At 39.2% G+C, this 24,910-nt stretch overlaps 2 protein-coding genes across 2 annotated transcripts in view; both read right to left on the bottom strand.

The window, feature by feature from the left end:
- Positions 1–1,974: 1,974 nt before the first annotated feature.
- On the bottom strand, positions 1,975–3,033 carry LOC138130885 (general odorant-binding protein 83a-like). The gene is made up of 6 exons (XM_069047580.1): positions 2,874–3,033; positions 2,748–2,823; positions 2,609–2,697; positions 2,254–2,353; positions 2,139–2,203; positions 1,975–2,088 (listed from the first exon to the last, which is right to left on the bottom strand). The coding sequence occupies exons 1-6, from the start codon at positions 2,928–2,930 to the stop codon at positions 2,071–2,073; spliced, it is 405 nt and encodes a 134-aa protein (XP_068903681.1). The 5' UTR covers positions 2,931–3,033; the 3' UTR covers positions 1,975–2,070.
- Positions 3,034–4,948: 1,915 nt separating this feature from the next.
- LOC138130882 (calcitonin gene-related peptide type 1 receptor-like) overlaps positions 4,949–24,910 on the bottom strand; it is a 49,084-nt gene continuing 29,122 nt past the window's right edge. The window contains exons 2-9 of the mRNA XM_069047577.1: positions 18,929–18,997; positions 18,304–18,515; positions 18,160–18,251; positions 17,156–17,282; positions 16,515–16,735; positions 8,769–8,845; positions 7,105–7,319; positions 4,949–6,174 (exon numbers count right to left, since the gene is read on the bottom strand). Of these exons, the coding sequence (XP_068903678.1) occupies positions 5,944–6,174; positions 7,105–7,319; positions 8,769–8,845; positions 16,515–16,735; positions 17,156–17,282; positions 18,160–18,251; positions 18,304–18,515; positions 18,929–18,980 (1,227 nt within the window). The 5' untranslated portion in view covers positions 18,981–18,997 and the 3' untranslated portion in view covers positions 4,949–5,943. The remainder of the gene's footprint in view (positions 6,175–7,104; positions 7,320–8,768; positions 8,846–16,514; positions 16,736–17,155; positions 17,283–18,159; positions 18,252–18,303; positions 18,516–18,928; positions 18,998–24,910) is intronic.

The following is a 24,910-nucleotide window of genomic DNA, read 5'->3' as shown; positions in this document are numbered from 1 at the left end:
CGTACAAAATGGCGCAAGTTTCCTGTCAACGCGTAAACGCAAATTTCAGATAAACTGGAATCGCTTTGTAACTTCGGGCGTAAAATGAGCCGAACCACGCAGGATCATGATCAACTTCATTCATATCCGCTTCGCTTCTATATGGCCATTTCAATTTTGAATTTTACATGCAATCAAATGTTCCCGTTTGATGGACATCTACTCGCGACATCTCCTCAACAAACAACCAAATTACAAATGAATTTGACATTAACGTCAAGGTCAATGGCCTCATTTTTATGTTATTACTGTTATCAGCCCATTAAAAAAAACACGAAGACGAAAATGTTAGGTTTAATTTAACTAAATGACAACACCTCTGACAACAATAACGAAACACATTTTTAAAAGTAAGAGCACTATTTATAACTTCAAAACTTTTCATCTCAGTGGTTTACTGTTCAAGCCTAGTCTTCAAAGAATCCGTTTATTCTACACAAATATTACTAAGGACTGGTTTCGCAGCCGTTTTAATAATAACATTGCATACTGCAGCTTTATGATCTGCACAGGAAAATGCTGAATTTTGAAGGAGGTGATCATACAGCAAGTCATGCAAATGAATATGTACATGGTTTCTCATATTGTAGAAATGCTACCTAACAGTTTTTGTACTATATTCGCAATTCTCAATAATGCCTACAAATGAATCACTGGGATACAGCAATTGACTCCGATTTTGAAGAGCTATTAGTCTTAATAAAGATCCTAGTATGATGGTGGATCCTAAGTGACATAAAAGATCACTTTGACAAATATGTATTGTATTGTATTGTATTGCTTTACAGGGAAGAAGCAGGTTCATTTTCATCTGGGGACTGGGTCAGGATATGAATTCATACAAACAACAACAGGGTTCTAAAATAACTAAAGAAAATATTTTGCATTGTATATTTTGGATCTGAATTCCTACAAATACGAATGGGACAGCATCTTTAGTGAGTGTCACTTTTTTTGAAGATGATCTGTAATTTTGTTCAGATCTATAATAGCATTTAATAAACTACCTTCTATAAGAAATTTTATTATTCAAAAAATAACTACAAGATCTTTTAAGAGACTTTAACCATTTGTTTCTGTGATCGGGATCGCTTGGAAATTGGAAAAAAGGCTTCAAATTTCCACAAATAAAACACTTTCTGCCTATTTTGTTAAAAAAACAACTTAACAGCCCCGAATTTATTTAAACTTTAGAATGAATAAGTTGTCAACTTGACGGAAGAAGGCGACACATGATGCACTTTTCATGGACTACTTTGCAGGAACAAATTTTTGCTAAATTGAGACGGCCATATAGAAGCGAAGCGGATATGAATGAAGTTGGTCATGGCAGGATATAACTTTCTACCGTAACTTTTCAACCCGCGTTAGTGAACTGATGAATTATATTAATTAGAAGCAAATTAATTCAATTAACACTTGGATACCAGCTCGGGCAGAATTTAGCCAGCGGTGTGCATAATTACGCACAAATGAAAATTTGCCCACAATTAACATCGGAAACTTCGCTTTAAAACAATCCTGTTGCAGTTCTTGCATTTAACAGCGACCCAAAATGAATTACCATTGATCTGTTAATTTGACATTTGACAGCTTTCTTAATTTATGCGTTGCGAATAGATTTGTCGCCTATTCTGGATATTGTAAATTTGACATTTGACAGCTCGTAGTTGTCGCTTGCAATAATTATCACTGTTTAGCACTTTTGTGTAATATTTTATTATTATGTATTACATTACTGCGTCTTGTATTCAGGCAACCAGTTAATCACATGATTTTCTTTTGAGCAGTATGAATTTTAGGCAGCAAATTTCCGCACCAGACGACGACCGCAGACATTCATAAGAGCTCGGTCGGAAGCGAACACAATTTTTTGTCCAACCTTTTTAATTTCCTCTTCTGTTCAATCGGGACAAAAAAACAAACTTACAAAACTTCAAACAATACATTTATTTTCCGCTAATGGTGTCACAAACTAACACAATACTCGCAGCCAGGATTCCGTTGGAGGAGTTATCGCTGCTTGGTCCTTTATGGAAGGAAGTAATGCTGGAAATGAAAGGAATTGGCTTCGGTCGAACAAAAAAGGACGAGCTTACTTCAGGATTTCCCGCCTGGTAACATTTGTGGGCTAGCCAAGAGGTTTCGCAGGGGTTGGCTCCAACTAGAGCAAAAAAAAAATTACAAAGTTTTTGGGACGCGACGATTTCTCACCTTCGGTGCATTTTCTTATGGTGCCTGCGGCCTTCTCGGCGATGTCTGGAGGCATCAGAGCCACAACGGCTTCGACGTCCACCGTCCCATCATCTGTCATCTGTCAAAAAATCGTACCAATTTAATTCGATTAAATCTAAACATATCCTTCTGATCGTCTGAAAATTTTGATTCTCGAATTAACAAACTCTTCACTTCAAACTCGAGCCCCAACTTCAACTCCACCCACTCAGATTCCTTTACAACTATTGTTGTATTGTTCCGATTTGCATAATTCCTACGTCCATTAGGGCTTGTGGTAACTTCGTACCAAACTCGATACCGAACGATTCGAAAAATAAAAAGCAAAACTCACGCAACCCATTTGGTCGAAGAGACACTTGAAGTAGCATTTGAACTTTTCGTCATCAGCAAAATCACCCTTTCTCGCGTTCAATATCATATCTGCAAGCGGCGCTTTTATTGTCTGGAAACCGTTTCAAATCACCACTCACCCTCCGAAACGCCGGTCTCGCCGACGCACGAGTTGTGGAGGTTGTCGATCAGTTCTTGCATCTCGTCGCTCATGCCCTTCAACGTTCAAATTTGATCGAATTCTCGCCGGGAGCAAGTCTACTTACGAGAATTGGGCTGGCGCACAGGACCACCAAAACGCAAACTGTGCCAAATCTGTGCATGGTGCCGCTCTTCTTTTGCAACAGAGAAAAACTGAAGCGCGTTCGACATTTGAATATTTATGGAGTCGCGTACTAAGTCATCATCTTTCCCGAGTAATTTCCATAAATTAAGATAATTACCATATATTTCGCATTTTTTATATAAAACATTTACGTTGTTTATTGATAGCCAACGATGGAGCTCTACCCTTCCTAGAACGAACGAAATTATACGCGTTGGACAATAATTAAATCCCAAGGTTTTAAATATAAAGAGACGGTTTTACGGTCGAACGAATCGTTCACTCACGCAAGGGAATTTATTTTATCTGGGACAACTTCCCGTGGTTCTTACCACACCTGCTCCACCCCTCACGTTGTTGCCGTTTGTCACAACTCTGATTTAATCTACTGACGGGGGTGGCTCCTCCAATAATTTCAAAGTACCACCACTTAGAAAATTAATAGGCGCACGAGAACGAAACTAATCCTTGTTACGAGCCTCCAAATTGCGAAGATCTCCTTGTTAAGGACTCTCGTAAAGTCCTAGTCCAAGTGTTTCATTTGCACAAACTGCTAGTCCTCGACCCCCAGAAAATGCAAACCGACACTGTTTCATTTCTTACGAAAATGGGGCGCCCCAAGAAGCTTAACACGACGTTTAAAATGCTCTCACCCTATCATTCATCTTTAGTGTCACTCCAGTCTGTCCTGATTAAGAGCGGAAGTTCTCTTATCAAGGTTTGCTTCTTCATCGTGTTTCAGTCGTCAGGGGTTATGGACTTCCTGTCGCCCGAGATGGCTCCACTTTCGCCCCCGAAAATCTCCGATCTATTCTTGGCTGCTGTAATTATCCTGAAAGGTGTCTCTCTCGTCAAGATCATGTCATATCCTTATTCGAGTGGTGGGTGTTTCCACAGAATCAATTCGCTTTTACCTGTATTTTGTTCTCCAGCATGACAGGATTTAATTACAATTGGAATAATTCCTCCAAATCCTGCAGGATTTAGTTGTCGTGTAAATTAGAACCGACATGCAAATTTGATAAACTCCGCACACCACTTATCATGTTTTGCCGGAGCATTATCGACTTCCCCACGAACAATTAATTGTAATCTGGATGGCTAATCTGGCGCAGAAAAACGTAAATCCGGCAGCAACCTCCTGTTGGCGTCGGATTACCGGCGATAACCCCTTGCAGGTCAGCCCAACCATTTGTCAAAAGCTCGGAGCTTTCCGCGCAAAGTAAATAATAAACGAAGCGACATATTTTTCTACGAGGAAGAAAATTCTCTCGGTTTTATTAGCGATTTTATTTTTTTTGGGTGGTGACGCAAGCATTTCGACTGATGCGGTGAGTAATCGCCCAGAGCTGATAGACTCTTCGGAGATGGTTAAAGGATCTTTGGCGACTGATAAAAAGACATCGGGAGAAATTGTCTGCTACAGCGAGCGAAAGTAACTTAATAATCGGCTTAAAGAGGAGAATTGGATGGCCATAAAAATAAATATGATTGTTGGAATGAAAGAGGAGCAACGAGGGATTTGGGAAGTTTGTTGTGCCGAGAAAAAATCGAGTAAACTGTTTTAGCCGACTCGACGAATTTACTCCCGAACCATTTAAAATCGTAATCGATTCATTAATAAAGCAGTGAATGGAAAGAACAGTACAAGAGTCGTTGAGACTTCGAGGAGAGTTCAAATCAGTTGTGTCGATATTGCCCCCAGGGTTATTAATTTTTCATTATTTTCATAACTAGTTACGGGGTAGTTATGCAACCAGTAATTCGCCAAATTTGCTACCGGCAATTTCTATTTTAAATAAGCGAGTTTGTGCTCGGCACACCACCTTGTTGAAACAAGATATTTTCTCGTTGATTAAATGATATTCGAGACTCGAGCTTGGGGCACCGAAATTTGGTCCTGGAAAATCTTTAGTAATCATGTTGTCCCTTCCATCCATCCGTGCCTCGATATCGAAGAAAATGTGTTGGCTTCGTTACGAATTTCGCTTGTAACGAAATTTGCAGTACGAAACGTGTTGATAAAAAATTGCTTATTTGCTTGTCATCTTTTATTGATAGATACATTTACAGGAAATAAGTACAACATCGGTAACATAACACATCATATGATTCAGGGTGTAAGCGTATCATATGCTCCCTTTCAGTATTACTACAACTACGTTATTTTAACGAGACTTACCTAAGTATTAGATAGATACATGACACACACTTATCATAAAAATACGAGTCCAATGGATACAGTGGACATTTAGATAGCTATGTACAATTTGTTACAACTAATACTGAATAGTACAAAACATAGAGATACTTCAGGTAAAAAATCGTCAGCCGAAACGTCGACTGAACGTTTGCGTAAGCGCGAGAGGTGATGGAGCCTTCGCGGGGCCACATTTACGACACTCGTCGATTCCCCCGTTCGCGCAACTACATAAAGACCTGTTTACACCAGTTCGATTCTGAGATGCATCTTTTACGTCGCACCCCTGTTTGTGGCGATAAAAAAATGATGATAAATCGGACCCCGTCCCCGTCGTAAAATCCGCAATAACGCCTGACGTCGAACAACAAATAAAATGTTTCCGTGTGGGTGCCGTCGGAATACAAAGAGCGACGCACGGACAAATTAGTAACGAAACTGATCAAATCCGGCTTTCAGTGCTCCGTACAGTCTGATTGAATTTTTCAGGAGTTCTCCTGAAAGCGGTGCATCTGCGCCACATCCATTACCGGAACCAGGACCGACTCCTCTTATTGAATGTTTTTGTCGTGGGGCGGAACTGAAGGAATGGAGTTTATCACCGGGAGGTTTTGTCGAAGAGTGCTGCCCTGAGCGCTGCATAAAAAATGACAACGTCCGTTGCAATTTATGGGCAGCAAAGTGGAAATCGAGTGGCGGCTTTTGTGGCTCGCCCCCGGAGTAATGTCTGTCATTTTTGAACGTCTGGTGGAGGCAAACAGGGGCGACCGAACGATTCAATTGTGTCCGTTTGTTTTTGTCCGTTTTTCATTTACAGCTTCACTGTCGTGGATGTCGTCGATTTCCTCTTTAACGACAGCAGGCCGACGTTGTTGCAGTGGCTGGTGCCGTTGACCACGTAAACACCCGCGCTGTCCACCGCTCCGGTGTAATGGTAGTTGCTCCAGCGAGTCGTCCGGTACACCTTACGGTGCATGAAACCCCGGATTGCCTGATGGACGTCTTGGTTGGCGAAGCAGAATAGACACGAGACGCACAACCCCTGAAAAAAGCACGCCTGAAAAGCTGATCTCTCCATGATTAAACTCTCATTCGGACTGTCAGACGTAGACTTTTAATTTGTCCTTTCGACGTCTCGAAAACTTGAAGCTGCATCTCCAGAAGACAATCCACGAGATTTTATTGCAGTTTGTACCCTACTAAATGTTAGTAAATTTTGCTTGGGTCTTGTTGTGTGTCAGATTTGGAATCGGGTAGCGCTGGGCCACTTTTAATTATCGTCCGAAACAGATTAAATTGTAAATCGAGTTGGGAAGTTTTTCCCCTTAAATAAACCCCCAATGAAATTGGCTTTCGCACGAAACTTTAAAGTGCCTTTATCTCTGCGACAATTTTTCCAAAGCTGAAAACCCAATTACACCCCCGGCCTATTTTCTTTTATTTACACCCGAAAATGTGTTCTAATAGGGTCATAATAGCGCGGCCGTTTAGTCCTCCAACTTTATAATTAACAGCATCTCGAGTTCCAACTTTAAATGGAGTTTAAGTCAGTTTTTGCGACGCGTCAGACAACTTGGCTCCTGCTTCCAAATCTCAGCTGCATGGGAAAATAACTCTTAGGAAATTACGATTTTTCAACAGTTTTTAACTTGAAGGAAGCTCAATACCATTGTGGATCATATCAAATTTAAGAAATGCGATGGCATTTTGAGGTTATGTGTTGGCGAAGAAAATGATTGAGAACTTTTTGAACAAAAACTGCAGGTGCTGGAACTCCGAAAAGCACAACTCCAAGCCAAGACTTTTAGAATGATACCTGATTTGTCTAATTTAAGATGTGGAATCAAATAAATAAATAAAATAGAAAACAAAAATAGGCAACCCACTATACACCTGTAAATTAAATTTTTGCCAGAATTTGACAAGATTAGTGAAAAACGCAAATATCTCCGAAGTTTGTAAAGTTTGTTACCTGCAAGGTGACGATGACCACTGTGACGTACTGGTAGAGGTGCTCGTAGGGGTCGTACATGTCCGGTCTGAAGGGTATCAAGATGTGCTGGAGTCCGAAAAGCGGAATCAGAATGAGCGCTGCGCGGGCGGCCCTCCTTATTCCCATGGGGGCCGGGTTCGCCGAGTTCGGATGCATGATGGTCAAGATTACCCGAAGGACGTTGATCAGGAATACTGAAATCGAAACGCGAATAAGAAACATTTTTAGCGTAATGGCGGCAATAGAGGAAAATGGCCGCGAGGGAAAATTGCTCGTGTGCGGCAGGGAGATGAATTTTAACGGCGCCACCATTAACATTTTGTTTGTGCCGCCCACATCAAAGATCTTTGGGCGACGAAAATAAATCGAAAAAGTTCGAACTTATACACTTTCACTTGCACGTCTTACATAAACATACAAAACGCAACTGGATCCTGAATACTTAACAAAGATTGGACGCGCTGACGCCCAGAAAATTGTCTGCTTTGACGAAGGAATAATTTTCGTTCGGCGCGTCCAGAAAATGCAATTGGGCTTATTTCCCGTTTGGTAGTTTACTCGAGGATAAGATTTTACACTACATTCGCTCCTCGATGTTGCAGAGAAGCTCAAATTATTCCGTTACAACGACAGCACGTCCCATTAAGTCCATCTGTTTGCTTTTCCATTTCTTCTCTTTGCCTTTGAACGGTGAATGAGGGAGATCATTCACCCCGTTGACGTTATTAGTTTGTGCCTGGCACGGCGATCTAAATTGTCAGGGCCCCCTCGGGATCTCAGGAAGCCGCAAGAGCCACCGGCTGTAATTAGCGAGTCCTTTCGGAAGCCCCAAATTATGAAAACAGATTGTCAAAAGCGATCCGGGGTTGTACAAATAAATTTTCAATAGGTAGGAAGCCATAAATTATCCTGCGAAAAAATTCTCCCATAGTTGTAAATCATCCAGCGGCTTTCAGATAACGGTAAACAATAAATTATCATAAGGCCAACGTCATCGCAATTTTTCGCGTCTCCAGAGTCTCATACTCGTTCGTAAACCGTGTGGCACTTAGGTTATGAAAAAATGGTGGAGGCGCCGGGTCAGTCCTAGTTGCACTTGTGTCACCTCCTCGACGACAGATTTTGCAGATTCACGTCACATCGTATTATAACTGTCGTGTTTTCGTCAGTTTTAACGGCCCAGGGCTCGATAAATGATTCATGCACCATAAAAATGTCATCCAGATGTTGTAAACTGGATGGAGAGTCGATAATTTATTAAAGATTTGTTTTCTTTGAAAAAACTCTAGTAAACAATTTGGCTTTCAGCGCTCCATCCGAATATTGTTGTGTTGATAGTTTCGACTTCAAAGGCGAGTTAAATTACGCAATTACGACCGGACCGTATCAGAGAGCGGCGTTGGCGGCGTCTTTGTCCCAAACATGTATTTTGGGGATTTTTGCACGATGAGTTTTAATGCGGACGCCCCTCCGACCATGATCTGAATAGTGGGCCGGAGTCGTGACCGGAATAAACGAACGCTCCGGACGCGGAGGGGTGCAGCTAGGACTAATTGGGGTGAAGGTGCAACTCTAACACCGACATTCGAGCTGCTGGATTTGCACGTTTCGTGCGCAAAGTCTTCTTATAAACTTTTACTTACTGAGAGAAACGAGGAGCGAGATGCAGACAGGTGCTGTCAAAATCCACGAACTGTAATAGCTGTCGGCCATCCAACACCTGCAAAACAACCAATCAGAGACAACAATTGCAGTCACGTGACAATAAAATGGTGCCGTTTGAAAATTGCAGCGTCCCACTCTTGATTAATTGTGACTGTCTTTTGGCATCCAACACCGGCAAACCAACCAATCAGTGACAATAATTACAGTCACGTTACTGTAACATGACGGCGTTTGAATTTTACAATTTTGATTAATTGTAATATTCTTTTGAACAAAACTGGATGCACCGTAATAGGGTCCGATAGATCAAAAACGCATTAAAAACCGATCTTTTATCTGCGGGTGGCGTAATTTATGTATAATTCCGTGATGCGGTTATATGAAATGCAAATTTGTTGCGTTCGGTGTTGCGATAGCTGAAGTTTGAAAGTGTCGGCGTTAATTCAACAGTATTTTTGTGAGTCTTGTGGAGGCGTAATGGAAAACTGGAAGCGTAATGCAAATTGTAATGGCCTCTTCTGCACTTAACGACTTTATTTCTTTGTGTCGCTTGGTTTTGCGCGGTAATTACTGCTTGTAGTTCCAGTTCATAATTGGATTGCTGCAAAGTCATCCCGTTAGTTTCCGTTGGGGTTTTTAATTGGTTGCTCTTGCTCAGATTTTTCAGTAATCTGATTTTAATTGTCAATTTCTTATCAAGTGACTTCTATTGACCAATACCAAGCGCACACACCGAAGCGGAAATAGAGCTAGTTAACAGAGTCTAGTGCCATCACATCACACGGAGAGCTTGATTTTCCCTCTCAAGATTGTGACAGCTCTCTCTTAACTGACTTTACTGACTTCAAATATACGATTATTATACAAACAAAGGGTCTCTAAAAGAACGTATATCAAGAGTCCTGTGGAATTCGAATATACCTATTTTTTATTGCCGCTCTGTTGCATTGTGTGTTGCATATTGTAGTACCAAATAAAAAAAACAGAGGTTATGTAGGTCCATTAATGACAGGTTTTTAATAAAGACTGTTGTTAGATGAAAAGTAATTAATTAGAATATAGAAAAACTGAAGAAAATCACAAGTAAAACAACGAAGACGTCGAACTCATAATTGACATTTGACTGTTGACATCTGATTTGACGGCTGCAACGGGTTGACATATGTAGTTCGTCACAATAAAATTATAGAGCAACATAATTCGACAGGACTCTTGATATACCTACGTTCTTTTAAAGACACTTTGCAAATTAATGTTTCTAAAGTCCATTTTTTAATTATAGTCCGATGTATCAATTAAAAAGCAGAACAACTGTTATATTGTTATCTATTTTCAACATAATGTAAAACAAGCCATTGAATTCTTGTACTATGGCGGCCAAAAAATTTTGGCCGTCACTTTCTTGACATTCAAGTAAAGTGTAAATAAACCTTTAGGAATCGTAACCCCACTTTCGATTCTTGTCATTTTGACAATCAATTTAAACTGTTTGAAGCTCAGATATTCCAAAAATCCGACATGAATGAACAAAATTAGAGCAATCGTACATAGATAACCTGAGGTAAACGTTCTGTGTAGTAGAAATGACAAAATAATTTTGAGTTTTAAAATTTACCACCCAAAAAATAACGTTCATAATCAAGACGGTAATCATGATGACAATAAAGTACGGATTACAATTTCTTTTTTTGAATTGACAGATAATGACGGCCAAAATTTTTTGGCCGCCATAGTACTATTCCGGACACGGAATCTTGGCCACAACTGATATTTAACTGACAAATATGTGTGAACTGGCCTTTATTGAATATAACCCAACTTTTGACTCGATAATGCCATTTCCCTGCTTTTTTGATGTCATAAGAAAAACTTCAAAGTGATTTTTAATAACTGTCATTTATTAATGACACTAAAGATTGGTTTACATAATTTTTTTAGAAATGTCTAAAAAATGTTGGCCAAGATTCCGTGTCCGGAATAGTAGGTACGTATTGTATTAAACGCGTCCCACTTTGCATCTCGCTTTAGCATGTGCGATTCTGCGATTAGAGCAAGACGCGAGTTGTACGTTTATTACTTTAGCGACGTCAAATTTTTAGGTTACGTTTTAACCACGTTATTTGTGATAATTTTGTTTAATTATAAATAAAACGAAAAGCTACGTAGCAAGTGGACAGATTCATTTGGAGAATTTGTAATTGCAAAAATAATATTGGAATTACGCGGAAACTTACAAGACTGGAAGTTAACGTGTAAGGGAAGGTGTTGCCGAAACAAAATCTAGGAAGAAAGAAAGACAATCTAAACGTGGTTGTTTAGTGTTGTTTTCAACAATTTTTAATATATCTTACCTATTAGTTGATCAATAGTTATCAAAAGAGTTTGAAGGGAGCGGTTTTTTGAAAGACAGACTAAAAACGGGGGAATGAATTTGCAGAAAAACGAAGAAAGCACGAAAGAACACAACTCAAAGTCTCAAAAATTGAAATTTGTAATGATATCTATCTCGTTTTTTTCAAATTTTCAAATATTGGTAGCATCATGCGCTGCTGTCAAATGTCAAAAGCAGACGCAGGTCATGTCGATTTCTTGACTCAGACTAACCTCATTGAACTATAATTAAAAAATGGACTTTACGTCGTGGCGTGTTTTGACTTATAGATAGGTAAAGGTATATACGCGTAGATTTGCCGCCTCTCCGAGATTTGTAAATTTGATATCTGACAGCCCACACTTGTCACTTGCAATTTTCACTGTTTTGTTTCGTAAACATAGAATTTAGCAGAGATAAATCGACTGGATTTCCTTTAAACGCTTGAAATTTTTTTTTCTCAATTTATTGCCAAGTTTCGAGCAGTCAGACTACTCATTTATATGAACCGTCAGTGGATCTGATCGATTTGATTTATGTGCTTCCTGTCGGTGACAATATGCAAAGATTCATTGATTCGACCTAAAAAAATCCTCATTGTTCTGTTATGTGATTGAATATTATTCTGATTAAATTTGCAGAGTCAATACTACTACTTGTGATTAATACATCGCTCTTATTAAGAGTCGGTAAATGGATTTCGTTATTAATTTATACTCTGTGATGAATGACTGTTATTACAATTATTGCAGCGGGGTAGATACAATTAATCGTCTCTGTAATTGATGCTAATAAATCATTGCGATATACAATTCATAAATTACGAGCTGAAGCTTGTCAGGTGGAGTGTTTTTAGCAAAACCGGACTGATGTGGTACTGGAAGAGGATTTTTCGCGACGTGATCGTCACTAAGTATATCAAAGAAAAATAAAAGTAAGTAGGTATGCCACTGTCAACAAGATATTGCGCCGCACACAGTGCAAAACGTGATCGTGGAAGCTTTTAGCCAAGAAAGAGTGGCTTTGTCCAGTCCTGTGAGTTAAGGGGGTGACAATTCGCCTCGGTCACAACGGATGCAATTTATCGGATGGCGAGGAACGTCGATTGCAAGCACATCCAGCTTCAAAGTGGCGTCCAATTAGGATGTGATTACGCAGAATTACGAAGTTCCTCTCGGTCACATCTGTCCGAGACAACATCTCTTACAGAAGTGCTAATCACCAATTTGCAAGTTCTTGGATAGTTCGACGAACGTGTTGTGCTCAGCTGCGGGGCCTGAGATTTGTTGCGAAACAACGAAACCTTTAAATCAGCCGAAGGAGAATTTTTGTTTGAGGAAAAATCATAATTAATAAAGTTCGGAGTGTTTAATTTGTAGTTGGGGTTGTGTAAGCCGAGCCCCGTTTGATCTCTCTTCAGAATAAATACCTCAAGCGATAAAAGAAGATAGAATTTCGTAATTTTATAGCAAGGCAATGTAGCGAATTATTAGTTGATGCGCTGAGCCGCTTGCACATTACTCGACATATTGAATTCGTTCAATACATCAATATTTATAACGCGAAGAATCGACGGCTTCTTATTTGAATGCTCCTCGACGCGTTCAATCAATCTTGTAAACTTTGCTCCCAAGAAAACGTCCTCATCATAATTTAAATTGGCCAGATCTTGACTCGATTTTCAACGTTCACCAATCACCATTTAGTTTCCACTATTTCCTCATAACACTATAAATTTCAATTGTATTAAATTGTATCGACCGGAATTTATCGCCCCCAAGTTCAGCACCGCAAATTATTGGTTGCATACTTCTGCTCTCAACACCGATTAATCTCCCCAATATTAAAACTTTAAATCTTTCCCCACAGAAAACTTTTGAGGTATATCTGCAGATAAATTCTTGTTATGACTGTCACATTTTCGCCCACGTTTTGAACGGAGATATCTGGGCCTGGAGAAATTCATCGACTTGAAACCATCACTAGAGTTGTTTCGTAGATGTTTGTCCCGACTGGTTCCAATTTGCAGCTTACTGAACAACTATCCACAGCAAATTATTCACAGTACAGATATTGCAAGTCGCTGCAAATTCAGATAATCGAGACATGTTTCAGCGAACTAAGCAACACGAATTAAAGCTGGATTGTGCAGCAGTATGGACTGTTTTGTTGGAGTTGTGTGGGGTAAGCATAAACAAAAACTGGACTGGTAGGGCTTCTCTTGGTTAATTTGTGCAAAAACTTGCACAAAATCAACAAAAATGTCTTGCGCTCTAAACCAAACACAAATATTTATGTTTGGTTTATACCATTTAAACATGTAACGTTTAAAAACAAACTCTTTGAACTTAAACTAATTGAAACGAACATTTGTGTAGTGATGAAATTGAGATTATTAATTGAATGATTATTCAAAAGTCACAGCAGTGACTTTGATGTATTCTTTATACTCTCGGGTTTGACTGGAGATTTTAATGTTCACTTTAGTATTTCGCAGAAAGAAACTAACAACTTAGTAAACACCTTTCGGTGTACGGTTTTCAACTGTTTTTAAACGTGCACGTGGAAAAGCATGTCTGGGTAACATATTTACATATCTTGTAGACAAAATTTATTTTGTTACTATGCAGACCATAGAGAATGTGAATGACTATTACTACTTCAGGGAGTGAACGCTTAATTCGATCTATCTAGACCAGAGACTGAAAAAGCTAAAAAAAAAAATTATGACAAGTTACGTATTTGAAGTAAATAACAAAAAACGTACTAACTAATAAAGTTGCAGATACTGAACTGGCAGTAATTTTAAGAAGCACTTTATCGACATTGCCTCTGGTCTTATTTGCAAGTTCCCCAAACAACATTATAAAATTGATAAATATTTACCTTTTAGTGATATTGAAAATTTTCATTTTAGAGGGATCTCGTTTGGTGAAGTAAAAACAGTCATTCGCCAGTTAATCAGTTGTAAAAGGATGGGATAAATATAAATTCGAGAGTAATTAGAGTAGTTAACTTAAATGACCAATAAATGTAATAATGAATTGAATTTCCAAATTCATGAAGATTTGTGTTGTGTTAGGTTGTCACAAAAAAATCACTACATTTAGTAATTTTTATTTATTTGGTTGGTCCGAATAAACTTACTATTCCGGACACGGAATCTTGGCCACAACTGACATTTAACTGACAAATATGTGTGAACTGGCCTTTATTAAATATAACCCAACTTTTGACTAGACGTATTTTCAGATTTAGTGGCGGAAACAAAAGACTGAGAAATGTCACAAAATTGTATTGTCAGTGTCAAATTTCTCAGAGACGTTCGTAATATCGTGATTTCGACAAAAATGCAGCATATTGGCAATAGGAAAGTTATTCACGGTCAAACTAGAGAAATAATTTCTAATACGTTTGATTATATGAGAACAACTTTTCCTTTTGAACCAGTGACAAAAATTAAAGAACGGGTTTCCGAATGCACAAAAGTTTACCTGAGAAGTGTCGAACGAATTTTAAAACAACGTAAAGATTCAGCTGAGAGAAATAATGGAATTCCTATTTTGAATTCACCACCAAAAAGGCACCGAAAATATACAGTCACTAATTTGGAAGAATATGAATTAGGTGATTTCCGAACTTATTATATAATCTGTTTCAAAATCAAAAATCCACCAACACTGCATTCTACCTCGAAAATACAACCGACAACGTCGCCAACTTTTGTTTTTAGTGTGTTTGCAAATGTCGGAAAAAGTGGGGTTATGAAAGAAAACTGTTGACAGTCGTTTTGGTCGTAGTTCATCGTGTTTTTTTAATTCTCATTTTATCATTTCACTCAAAAGGTGTGATATGGCAGCTACCACCTTGTTGTACATAATAATTATTTTGCGTTACGTAATAAACTCTACAGTTCGATGTCAAATTTTGGTGGAACGTTGGGCCAACCCAAAAAAATGAAATTTATTCTAGGGATTTCTTTGGTTCTGCCAACATAAATCAACAGGTGGTGGATTTTTGATTTTGAAACAGATTATAAGTACATATTACATTTTCATAGCTTTCATTAGAATTTATTTTTCAATCTATTTAACGAAAATTTAAATTTACCTAGACTCCCTAAACATTCCTTTTTACGGCGCTTATGAGAAATTTGACACTGACAATACAATTTTGTGACATTTCCCAGGCTTTTGTTTCCGCCACTAAATTTGAAAATACCTATATTTCCCTGCTTTTTTGATGTCACAATCAAAATTTCAAAGTGATTTTTAATAATTGTCATTTATTAATTACACTAATGATTGGTTTACATAATTTTTTTTAGAAATGTCAAAAAAATGTTGGCCAAGATTCCGTGTCCGGAATAGTAAGTCACAATTTAAATTGTCAAATTGACGTTTTCATAATAATAAATAATAAAACAAAACATGTGTCAAATTGACGTTTTCATAATAATAATAAAACAAAACATGTCAGTCGTCGCTCATTTCCAATAAAGTGACGTAACTGATAAGCACTGATAAACGAATGCGTTGGTGGTTTTCTGATTTTGACACATATTATATGAATTACATCTGTCAAAAATTCCCTTTGGATTTTTAACGCTTGGCTTGTTGCTAGCAAAAACATTTTTTGACTTAGTCTGATAGACGTCAAATTTTTTCCGTCAAAAATTCGACATTATTTAATTAGCAAACATTTTTATTTATACCGCTACAGTTCTTTAAAAACAGAGAATGAAATGCCATACTTTGTTTGCAAGAATAAAGAAGACGCTTTGGATTCATTTTGTAAAATACTTTCTACTTTTTACACGACGCTTGCTCCTAGTGTAGAGAAACAGAGAAACGTTCAGCAATTCGCAAGGCTGGTTGCATACCTGCCTTGTAATTTATAAAATGTATGTCTACACAGTTTCGGCGAGTAAATTGTTTTTGTTTGTATGAAATGAATCTAATTGCTTCATGTCACAAGAATCATTCCTGATTTTACTGTAGACATGCCAGTTTAAAATATGATAATGAATCACTGTAGTAATCAAAAAGATAATCGCAATAATAATAAGCTTGTCGGACACGATAAGACAATGCAGCTTATTTGCAAACTTGGCTCGCTCCGCTCGTTTATTGTTCTTTTCCGACCAAAACTGCCGTAGTCCCGGATAATTATAAACCAAAACGGTTTTTAACTGGCAGCTGAGGCATTATTGCTGCTTTTCCTAATTAAATTCTGCCAAACTTTAATAAAGCTTGTTTGGATAAGTGAGACACGTCACGTTTAAAAACTTGCTAGATTGCACAAGAACGCAGACTGGCGGAGTCCTTTTCGGAGAGAATTAATTTTCACTTACATGTAGTTGTCTTTTAGTATACATATCCTAACGATGCTATAAATTGTGACGATGATCAAAGGAGCACCCCAGCCGAGTGCGAAGAACCACTTCATTGTGACCTCGTCGCGCACAAAGACGACGACTAGGGCGAGATGGAGGTGCAAGCCTTCGCAGAACATCCACATGTAGTTTGCTAACATTAAGTAATGTACAACGAGGTGAAGGGCTTGACACCATAACTGCAAAAGATGAGAATAAAGTGGTTGACTCCAGCGTGGTGGCGTAATAGAATTTTATTAAGAGAGCGCGGTTTACGAGCTGCGATACGTGCAGATCCTTATTTCAAATTTCTTCGTCTTTATAATCCAGTCAAATTACAATTTTCTTCGCATTAAGAGTACAAAATATACAGGGTATTTCACGAGTGATAATGAGCCCCGTGAAAATGCAACCCACAATACATTTCCAAAGTTAACGTGGACCATTAATCAACGAAAACAAAACCGAACAAGAACCCAATGTCTCGTGCATTGCTGCATCTGTGTTGGATTTGCAGTTCGGGTCTTCTCTCCCCCAAGTCATGAATATTTATCCGTCCAAGACTTGCCCTAGTAGTCAGGCTTAAAACTAGTTTACTCAGTAAATTAATTGATACCCACCTCATTATGTAAAGTGACGAGGGGATTAGGGACGACTTCTTTGTACCAGATGATCCACATGAGATTGTTGAGCGCGAAGGATGCGAACAACTGTATGTGTATCCTGATCCTGGTGCACTTCAGCGTCCTGAAACGACGGACAACATTATCGCGCGCTTATTTGTCACTCCTTTCACAACGCATAAACTTAGAACTTTCACGCCGCTTCGGACGTACGTCTTTCTTAATTTTAATTAATTTGCGTGGGGTTGACCTCCTGGAAAACTAGAAATGTTTGTCGGGCTGTTTACTTTTGCGGAAGCTTGAAAGTCCTTGGGGTGGGGTCGGGACGATACCGCTTAATTAATTTGGCGAGAGCTTGTCTGCTTTACGTGTCGATGATTTTAAGCCGATCAGGCGCCGAACATTTTGCGAGAGCACATCAATGAATCATTTTTAGAGGCTTAAGCATAAAGAGATTCAGATTTTGGGGCTCTTAGCGGCGACTGCCTAGGATTTATTGTTCAAGGATCAGTTATTTCCGTTTTTGGAAGCCTGTTAAGTGCTACTCTTAAATCCCTAAAGAGATTCCAACAATGCAACAGTAGTCTGTTGGTCACCCAAAAGTGTAAATTCCCGTTGTGACTGTTTCGCTCGCTCGGCTCCCGAGCCTTTCACCTCGGAGCGTGTGACGTGACGCGTGACGCTGCCCGGGAATAATGTTGCGGTTCACTTCAAAAAACTTTTCTCATTTATTTGTGGGACAATTTTTTTTTTTTTTTTTGAAAAGATAATATGGTTTGCTGCAGCAGCGAGACGCAATTAATACTTGCTGCAGACGCCTCACCATAAATAACATACGAGACAATCTCGTCGCTAATTCCAGACATTTATGCCAGCGGCAATCCCAGCTCGAGCCGAAGACATCATAAATCTCCGTTTCCTTTATCGATTCATTTCTCTGCTAATCTAACCCAAGCCCGACGTGAAAATATTTGAGATCGTGGACTCGAGCAATTACTTACCGAAAGGTGAAGAAGATGACAAGCGATATAACTAGAGCAGCTAGCGATATTGAATATCCAATGACGAAGAGATCATTAATGTGAGTCCTAAACTGCAACGAAAGTCCTAAATGATCGACGACGAATTAAAACGTGACACCTTACAGCTAAGTCTTCGTGATCCACGCAGGTGGTGTAGTTGGTCCAGATTTTCCCGGAAACGGGATGCTTGAACCAGGTGCCGTCCTCCAGACATTCCTTGTAGGCTTGTCGCCTGGAGTCGTAACCCATCTTCCTGGGACATGATTGATTGACCGTGCTTCCGCCGAGCGTCTCGGGCCAGCAAAGCTCGTCGTCGAAGATTTCCGGGCAATATCCTGGAATTTACGAATTCTTTACCGATCTCTGGATGAGTTAATCGCGGCTCTCCCGAATTTATTACATCTGTAGGTTTTCACGCTGACCTGTCATCAATTCGCGTTAGGCTCTGGCGGATTCGGCCGCCGACAGGCCTGACCTGAATGGATAATCAACACTGTTTCCAAATATTTTTTAATCAGGGGATGCTTCAGCGAAATTGCGGCCTTTCACGCTTTTATCGCCGGACAAAAGAGCGTGATTTCGAGGCTATTGTCTTGGTTTTTGTGCGAATGAGGGTGCGATCTTTACGGAATAATTTTGGGAAAATATTGATTTCTAATTATTGATACGTCATAAGAAAGACGAGGGTTTCAAGTTTCCGTTACCGAAGCTCTTATAAACACCATTAGCTAGAGTCAACATGGCTCACCAGGTTTCGTACTGTTCTTTCCGCCACAATTAGTTCCATTTGTTATGTCCATTGTTGGGCCGAGTAGTCCTGCAACAAAGGGAAACGTACATTATTATCAGCCAAATGCAGCGGGAAATGACACCTAATCAAATTTTGCCCTTCCAGCAATCTCTTGAGCGGTTTATCGTGAAAAGTTCTTTTTGGGAAAAATTGTAGAGGTTAGTGTGCATAAATATACATATTTGTTAAAAGATTTTTTTAAAGTGGTAAGTTTACACGCACGACCGCAGCGAGTATTTTACACACACGCTAAGAGACAGAAGCTGTCACAATGTACAGACTGTCTATAAAAGAATGTAGGATCGCAGATGGCTTCATTTTCTTTGTAAAGCACCAATTTTGTTAAGCTAGGCAACCAGTAAAACCAATTTGTTCTGAGGGTTGCATATCGTAGATCATACTAACATTATTCGATTTCTGGTAAAAAAATCGGCAAATTTTCAACGCCTTCTAGGATTCCACATTGATTTATAGACACTCTGTAAAATTTTTCGTGCACTCGTCAGTCTGCAAATTAAAAACACAAACAACTCAAAAGTGAGGTTAGATTTAAACAGCTGATCAGAGTTGGTAATCCGTGGTGCGTTCACAATCGACTCTTCAGCGCCAAATTTATAAGTTACAAAAAAATCTCTTTTCAATTCTTTTTCACGCAAATGAGTCTTATCTGGTTAACACGCTTCTTTTGACATTTCTAAGCCCAGAGGTTGCGCCGGATCCAATTCGACTGGGAAAATCAGAGATCTTCATTTCTACTCCTACTCTACAACCAGGTTTAAAAATTGTTGTTTGTAATTTGTCCATCAGTCTCTTGGACTAAACTTCACTGTCCAGACTCATTAAAATGGATATTTCTCACTCAAAAACTTGACTCTTACCAATTAAAAACTGACAGGATCATTAGCATTATCGACCAATGAGTTCACCCTGTCTTGCAAACTGGTCAGGATCAAGGTCACTATCGTTAGCCATTCTTGCGTCAAACTCGTGCTCAGTCGAGCTTTACAGGTTTCCTTGTTTATTTATAAACAACCAAGATAAATGATTTTTACGACGTTGGGATTGTGTTACCGCGACTCCCACCGAAAATAACTGTCGGCGCTGCTCCACCGGTTTTACTAATCCTGAAATTACCTGCGACGAATTTGCATACCTGCATAATCCTTTCCAAGATTAGTTTCCACCCAAAATTTAACACAGGACGAAGGAAGGGGCGCGCTGCCGAGGCTTTCTAGAGCCTTTTCAGCCACACTGACGGGAAGATTCGGGATGGGTACGGTGAGGATTGGTGCGGAAGGAAGGTGGTAGAGGTTGTTGATACTGACCCAGCATTTGCCCTTATCTGTGTATGAATTATACCACGATGTGATGGTGTGGGGAAACCTTTGAAAAAAACCCACACCTGGTCAGGCGACACCGGGGTTAGAACCCGGGACCTTCCGAATGTAAAGTGGCGCGCTAGACGCTTGGCCACAGTACTCGGTTTCACAGGACGAGGAATACTGCGGCTCTTATAGTGTCGTTTTCAGGTGGAAAAATTCCTGATTGATCTGGATCGATGGGCGATTGGAACAACGCTCCTAGAGTGCAATTTAAATTTAAATTGAATTAAGCGGTACATCTGGCGCTTCTTCCCGAGATGGGAGAAAGAAAATGTGGGAATTGCGATCGCGAGCGATTACACTTGAGGTTGTGAAGCATTTCCAAACAGTCTTTGGTGTTGGTTTCAAAAGGAAACACTTGATCAGCTTAGCTGTGCAACAATGCTTTTGTTTGCCTGACAGGCTTCAAATTTTTATAACTGTTTACTTTTAAATAAATATTTATTCAGCACGCCGGGAATAACTTTACGGTGTCCGGAGTGAATGAAAAAAATGAGGCGACCGCCCATTAAGTACGACGTCCCCGAAGGATTTTCCCGGATAACCGCCAGACTGGAGGAGTTGAAAGCTCGGCGCCCTTTGATTCGCGCCAGTGTAAATATTCAACAACAACGCCTAAACATTTTCTTGCCGATATTAATAAATCATATCGGGACGAATATCACGGTTTATTTTCAGTTTGATTTATTTGTACGCTCTAAGAAAGCAAATCTTAATTAAGAAAATATTTACTCTTTTAGTTCATTTGGTTGAGGTGCAGAGACAAGACGTCACCTTTTCCTCGTGCTAATACCGAATTTTCATTACGCCCAAACGTAAACATTAAACAAATTGGAGGTAATATAAACAGAGTGTCAGGGTTAAGTGCTGCTGTCCTGCCGCCGTTCCCATCAACGCATTTTATAATCGCACCGATCCGGTCCAGATTCTTTCCAGCCGGATCGGATGCAGACCAAAAGTAAAAATAAACCGCCCAGATTGCATCCAGCTCAGTCGTGATCATTTTACACCAGTCAAATATTGATATAAATACACATTACATATTAAATCTCTACGATGCGTATTGTTCTATTTATAATCTCACAATCACGCGACGACGATCTTGCAACATTTGCCCAAGCACACTCTTTGACAAATCGTCCTGGTGCATATTGTATTGAGAACGGCGCCATCTGTCGCCGTTCCGGCGCCCGCTGTAACAACACACACACCGACACGACTTGTCACTTTTGACATTTATCACGTGTGCGTCTAATTTTTTTCAATCGAGTGTGGGGGAAAACACTCGCAGAATTTTCTCAGATTGGTTGGGAGATAAGTGAATCCTGTAAAGGGTCGGTTAGATGTTACAATGAAGGCGTCGCGACGCCCGCATCTATTTTTAGGGACGCAGTTACACGGTCTGGGTATTTTTTTAAGAGGTGTATTTTTTGTGAGGGTGACAGTTAGCACGACGGTAAAGTGACGCGGGTTCTGTTGAAAAAATAAATTAAAATAGCAGTAAAGACGTGCAAGACATAAAGTCAGGTGTAGGCTGAAGTAGTTAGATTTTTCTTACATTGTAGTTGGCTGCGAAATTTGCCGCCCACAGTACATTACATAACTGTACTATGTTAGGTTTATTCAAATTTTATTGAAAAGTAACAAAAGCACAAAACCAACACTGAGTATAAATAAATGTTGTTTAAGAATAATTGTTGAGTGTTACATTTTAATAATGGTTCAGGAAATAAAGCACTTTTATTATTGTTGCTAAAGTAAAATAGAGTTTTGTTTCAGTGTAAATCAAACATTTAACACTTACTATAATAAACAATAAGTAATTTCCGGCACCAGACAATTGAAATAGATTTTTTCCCTGCCTGAACGAACTCAGGACACATTAATAAACACTTTAAAAATTGACAAACACTGAATGTTGCAAAGTGACAAGTACGAGCTGTCAAATGTCAAATTTACAAATTGAGAAGAGGCGGCAAATCTGTACATAACTATAACAATCACAGTAAACTACATAAACTAAATAAATAATTTATTGTTAATGATTCAAAATTGTTACATATTAGGTTAGCCTATTAAGAAAAATCATAAAATCCATTAATCAAATAAATGAAATCAAAAGCGTAACTACATCTACAGGACTTTAGTTGTTGTAGTAAGAAGTAAACATTATTTATATCTAAACTTAAACATCCTCTTGATTTAGCAAATTTACCCCCTGGAACGTGATACGGCCCTTCCATTATCTAAATGCAACATTTAACAGTAACGAGTGGAGTTACTCAGTGGCGGCTTCAAGGATGAATTCTTTATGAAATACCAGGTAACGTCTTTGGGGGCCCATATTAAACGCGTAATCAATAGATTTATTTGACAAAAGGTGTCAATAAAAGAAAAGAACGTAATGGAAGGTTTGAGGATTTGAGGCAATAATAGAGCACAACCCACAAACATCAACAAGATTGTTTTGTACATTTGTTTTTTGCATAATTATGTAAACTTTTGTCATTTTTCAATAAAATCTTGATCGATGACTTAAAAATGCGTCTTATTTGCAAGCCCCTTATTTTTAGGCAACCAAGTAATCACACAAATAATATCGTTACATTGCAGGTGGCAAATTCCATAACACGCGACAATGTAGCAAATATTTGTACTACTTCTGTACATCTATTGTTGCTACCAACGGCGTTAGATTATTTACAAATCAAAACTCAACTTATAAAAACGTTTCTATGTTCGTAGAAAAAAAAATCTTCTATGAATATCTTTGGAATTTTACTAATTTCCGTTGCATTTCCATTTGAGTTTATTTTTTAAGAAAACAGCAAGCAGTGGAGAAATTGATCGATAACAATGACTCATATTCTGCAGAGATGTCTATTAAAGTTGGAGTTCATCTAACCAGACAAGAATGACCACATTTATGACCAAATGAAAAATTAAATCAACAAACAAAAAAATTCCTGTGGAGCACGCCATCGATTTTTTAAACTTCTTTGGCAGTCGGAAAAAACAAGCAAGCAATATTTTGTACAAACTGAGGTGGATTAAAACCCGAAACAATAGTTTCGCGAAATGAAGCACGTCGTGTAGCAGCCATTAGAGACAAATTAATTATTCCGACTTTATAATTGTCAATTGTGAAGACAATTAAAGATAATGAAGAGCAAACATCGCATCAATTTTATTCCCGACGTTAAAATTTGCCTGGGCGTCTGAACGACCTCTTTAAATGAACTCTAACAGCTCCGTGAAATATTGAAAGACTTAAACAAAACAGTACTTCGGAAAATAATCAAAATTTAACAACCGATAAAAGTTCAAAAGAGAAAAATATTCAACTGTGTAAAATTGACATAGGTGAGTCATCAAGATCGTCAGGATGTTTATTTTGGAGGAGTGTTAGCACCGCGCGAGAAATTATCCAAATACCAATTTCCGAACCGCGACCGAGCGATGTGGTCTAGTGACGTCACAGTTTTACCACCGTGGTAAAAGCCACCCAGATCAACTACAAAACGGTTAGAACTAGACAGATTAAAGAGATCTCTCGAGTTTTAGTAGCTTTTACATTTCCCTCATGAGTTACACTAGAACAACTCTTCCATAACAATATCCGATGTACATATTATTTTACACCACTAAAATAATTACAGCATAAGTTTAACCAAGTTAGGGTCGGGGGCGCCCACTTGCGCTCATGTAGGGGTTGCTCTGCACTAATCCACCCCAGAACAGGTCAAGGGCGACTCTTTCATCAATCAACACCCCTATTGTGATCACGATGTAGGTTGTCTGGCTGCATACGCCAATTAAGTGGCGTCTGAAAGAGGTAAAAATCTGCACCCTCGCAACGTATCGAATTGCGCAGGTGGTAAGTCACCCCCGATAATTTTGTAACGGAATATCTGACCTCCCTGTTAATTAATTAGCAAACTTCCGTTGACAGAAGACTGGAATTTAATTACTGACGGCTCTGACGTCTGGATTTTTCATGGGGTGGATTTTTGGACAGGTGTTCGCGCTTGATGGAGTGTGCTGGAAATTCGGCTCTATCAATATTTAAGTGAGGGATGACAGGATGACTGATCTTCCAGCTGGCAAAGTCGTAATTGTTGTGATCGGCGGCAAACTGACGTAACAACCCCCGGCGCGCAATTACCGCCTTCATTTGACCGAAGCAAATAAAATGAATGTCGGATCTGGATTTGAACTTGGTCGGAGTCTGGAATTTTCCGAACTAATCCGGAGCGCCTGAAGATGTGGGGAATAGTTTTGCAAAAACATTAATCGCAATTATTTCTGGAAAAACTCCGGGCTCCACTTTTAACACAGTCGGGGACTTCTTCTCTTCTGCCCGAAGTTGGGGTTTATTCCCGCGCCATCTAAATTCCACGCCACGTCACGACAGGATGAAGGATTTCCGAAGTTGAACGAGGCCGACAGATAATAATTATAATATTTCACGGCCGGGGGCGGCGAGGTTCATTTTTCGGTGAAGGCCTCGTTTTTACATTTTTGCGCGATACGTGCCTGTCGAGATGTCAACACGACT

The sequence above is a fragment of the Tenebrio molitor genome, chromosome 5, assembly GCF_963966145.1.
Source record: "Tenebrio molitor chromosome 5, icTenMoli1.1, whole genome shotgun sequence".
NCBI classification, from domain to species: domain Eukaryota; kingdom Metazoa; phylum Arthropoda; class Insecta; order Coleoptera; family Tenebrionidae; genus Tenebrio; species Tenebrio molitor.
This window is presented reverse-complemented; position numbering and strand designations above follow the sequence as displayed.

What these genes read in the sequence shown, in the direction of transcription:
- LOC138130885 (XM_069047580.1), bottom strand. Translation starts at nt 2,930, where the DNA reads ATGCACAGATTTGGCACAGTTTGCGTTTTGGTGGTCCTGTGCGCCAGC. An exon ending in TGTGCGCCAGCCCAATTCTC is followed by an intron (nt 2,824 to 2,873) that starts GTAAGTAGACTT and finishes TGAACGTTGAAG; the next exon opens with GGCATGAGCGACGAGATGCA. An exon ending in TCTTCGACCAAATGGGTTGC is followed by an intron (nt 2,354 to 2,608) that starts GTGAGTTTTGCT and finishes ATTTTTTGACAG; the next exon opens with ATGACAGATGATGGGACGGT.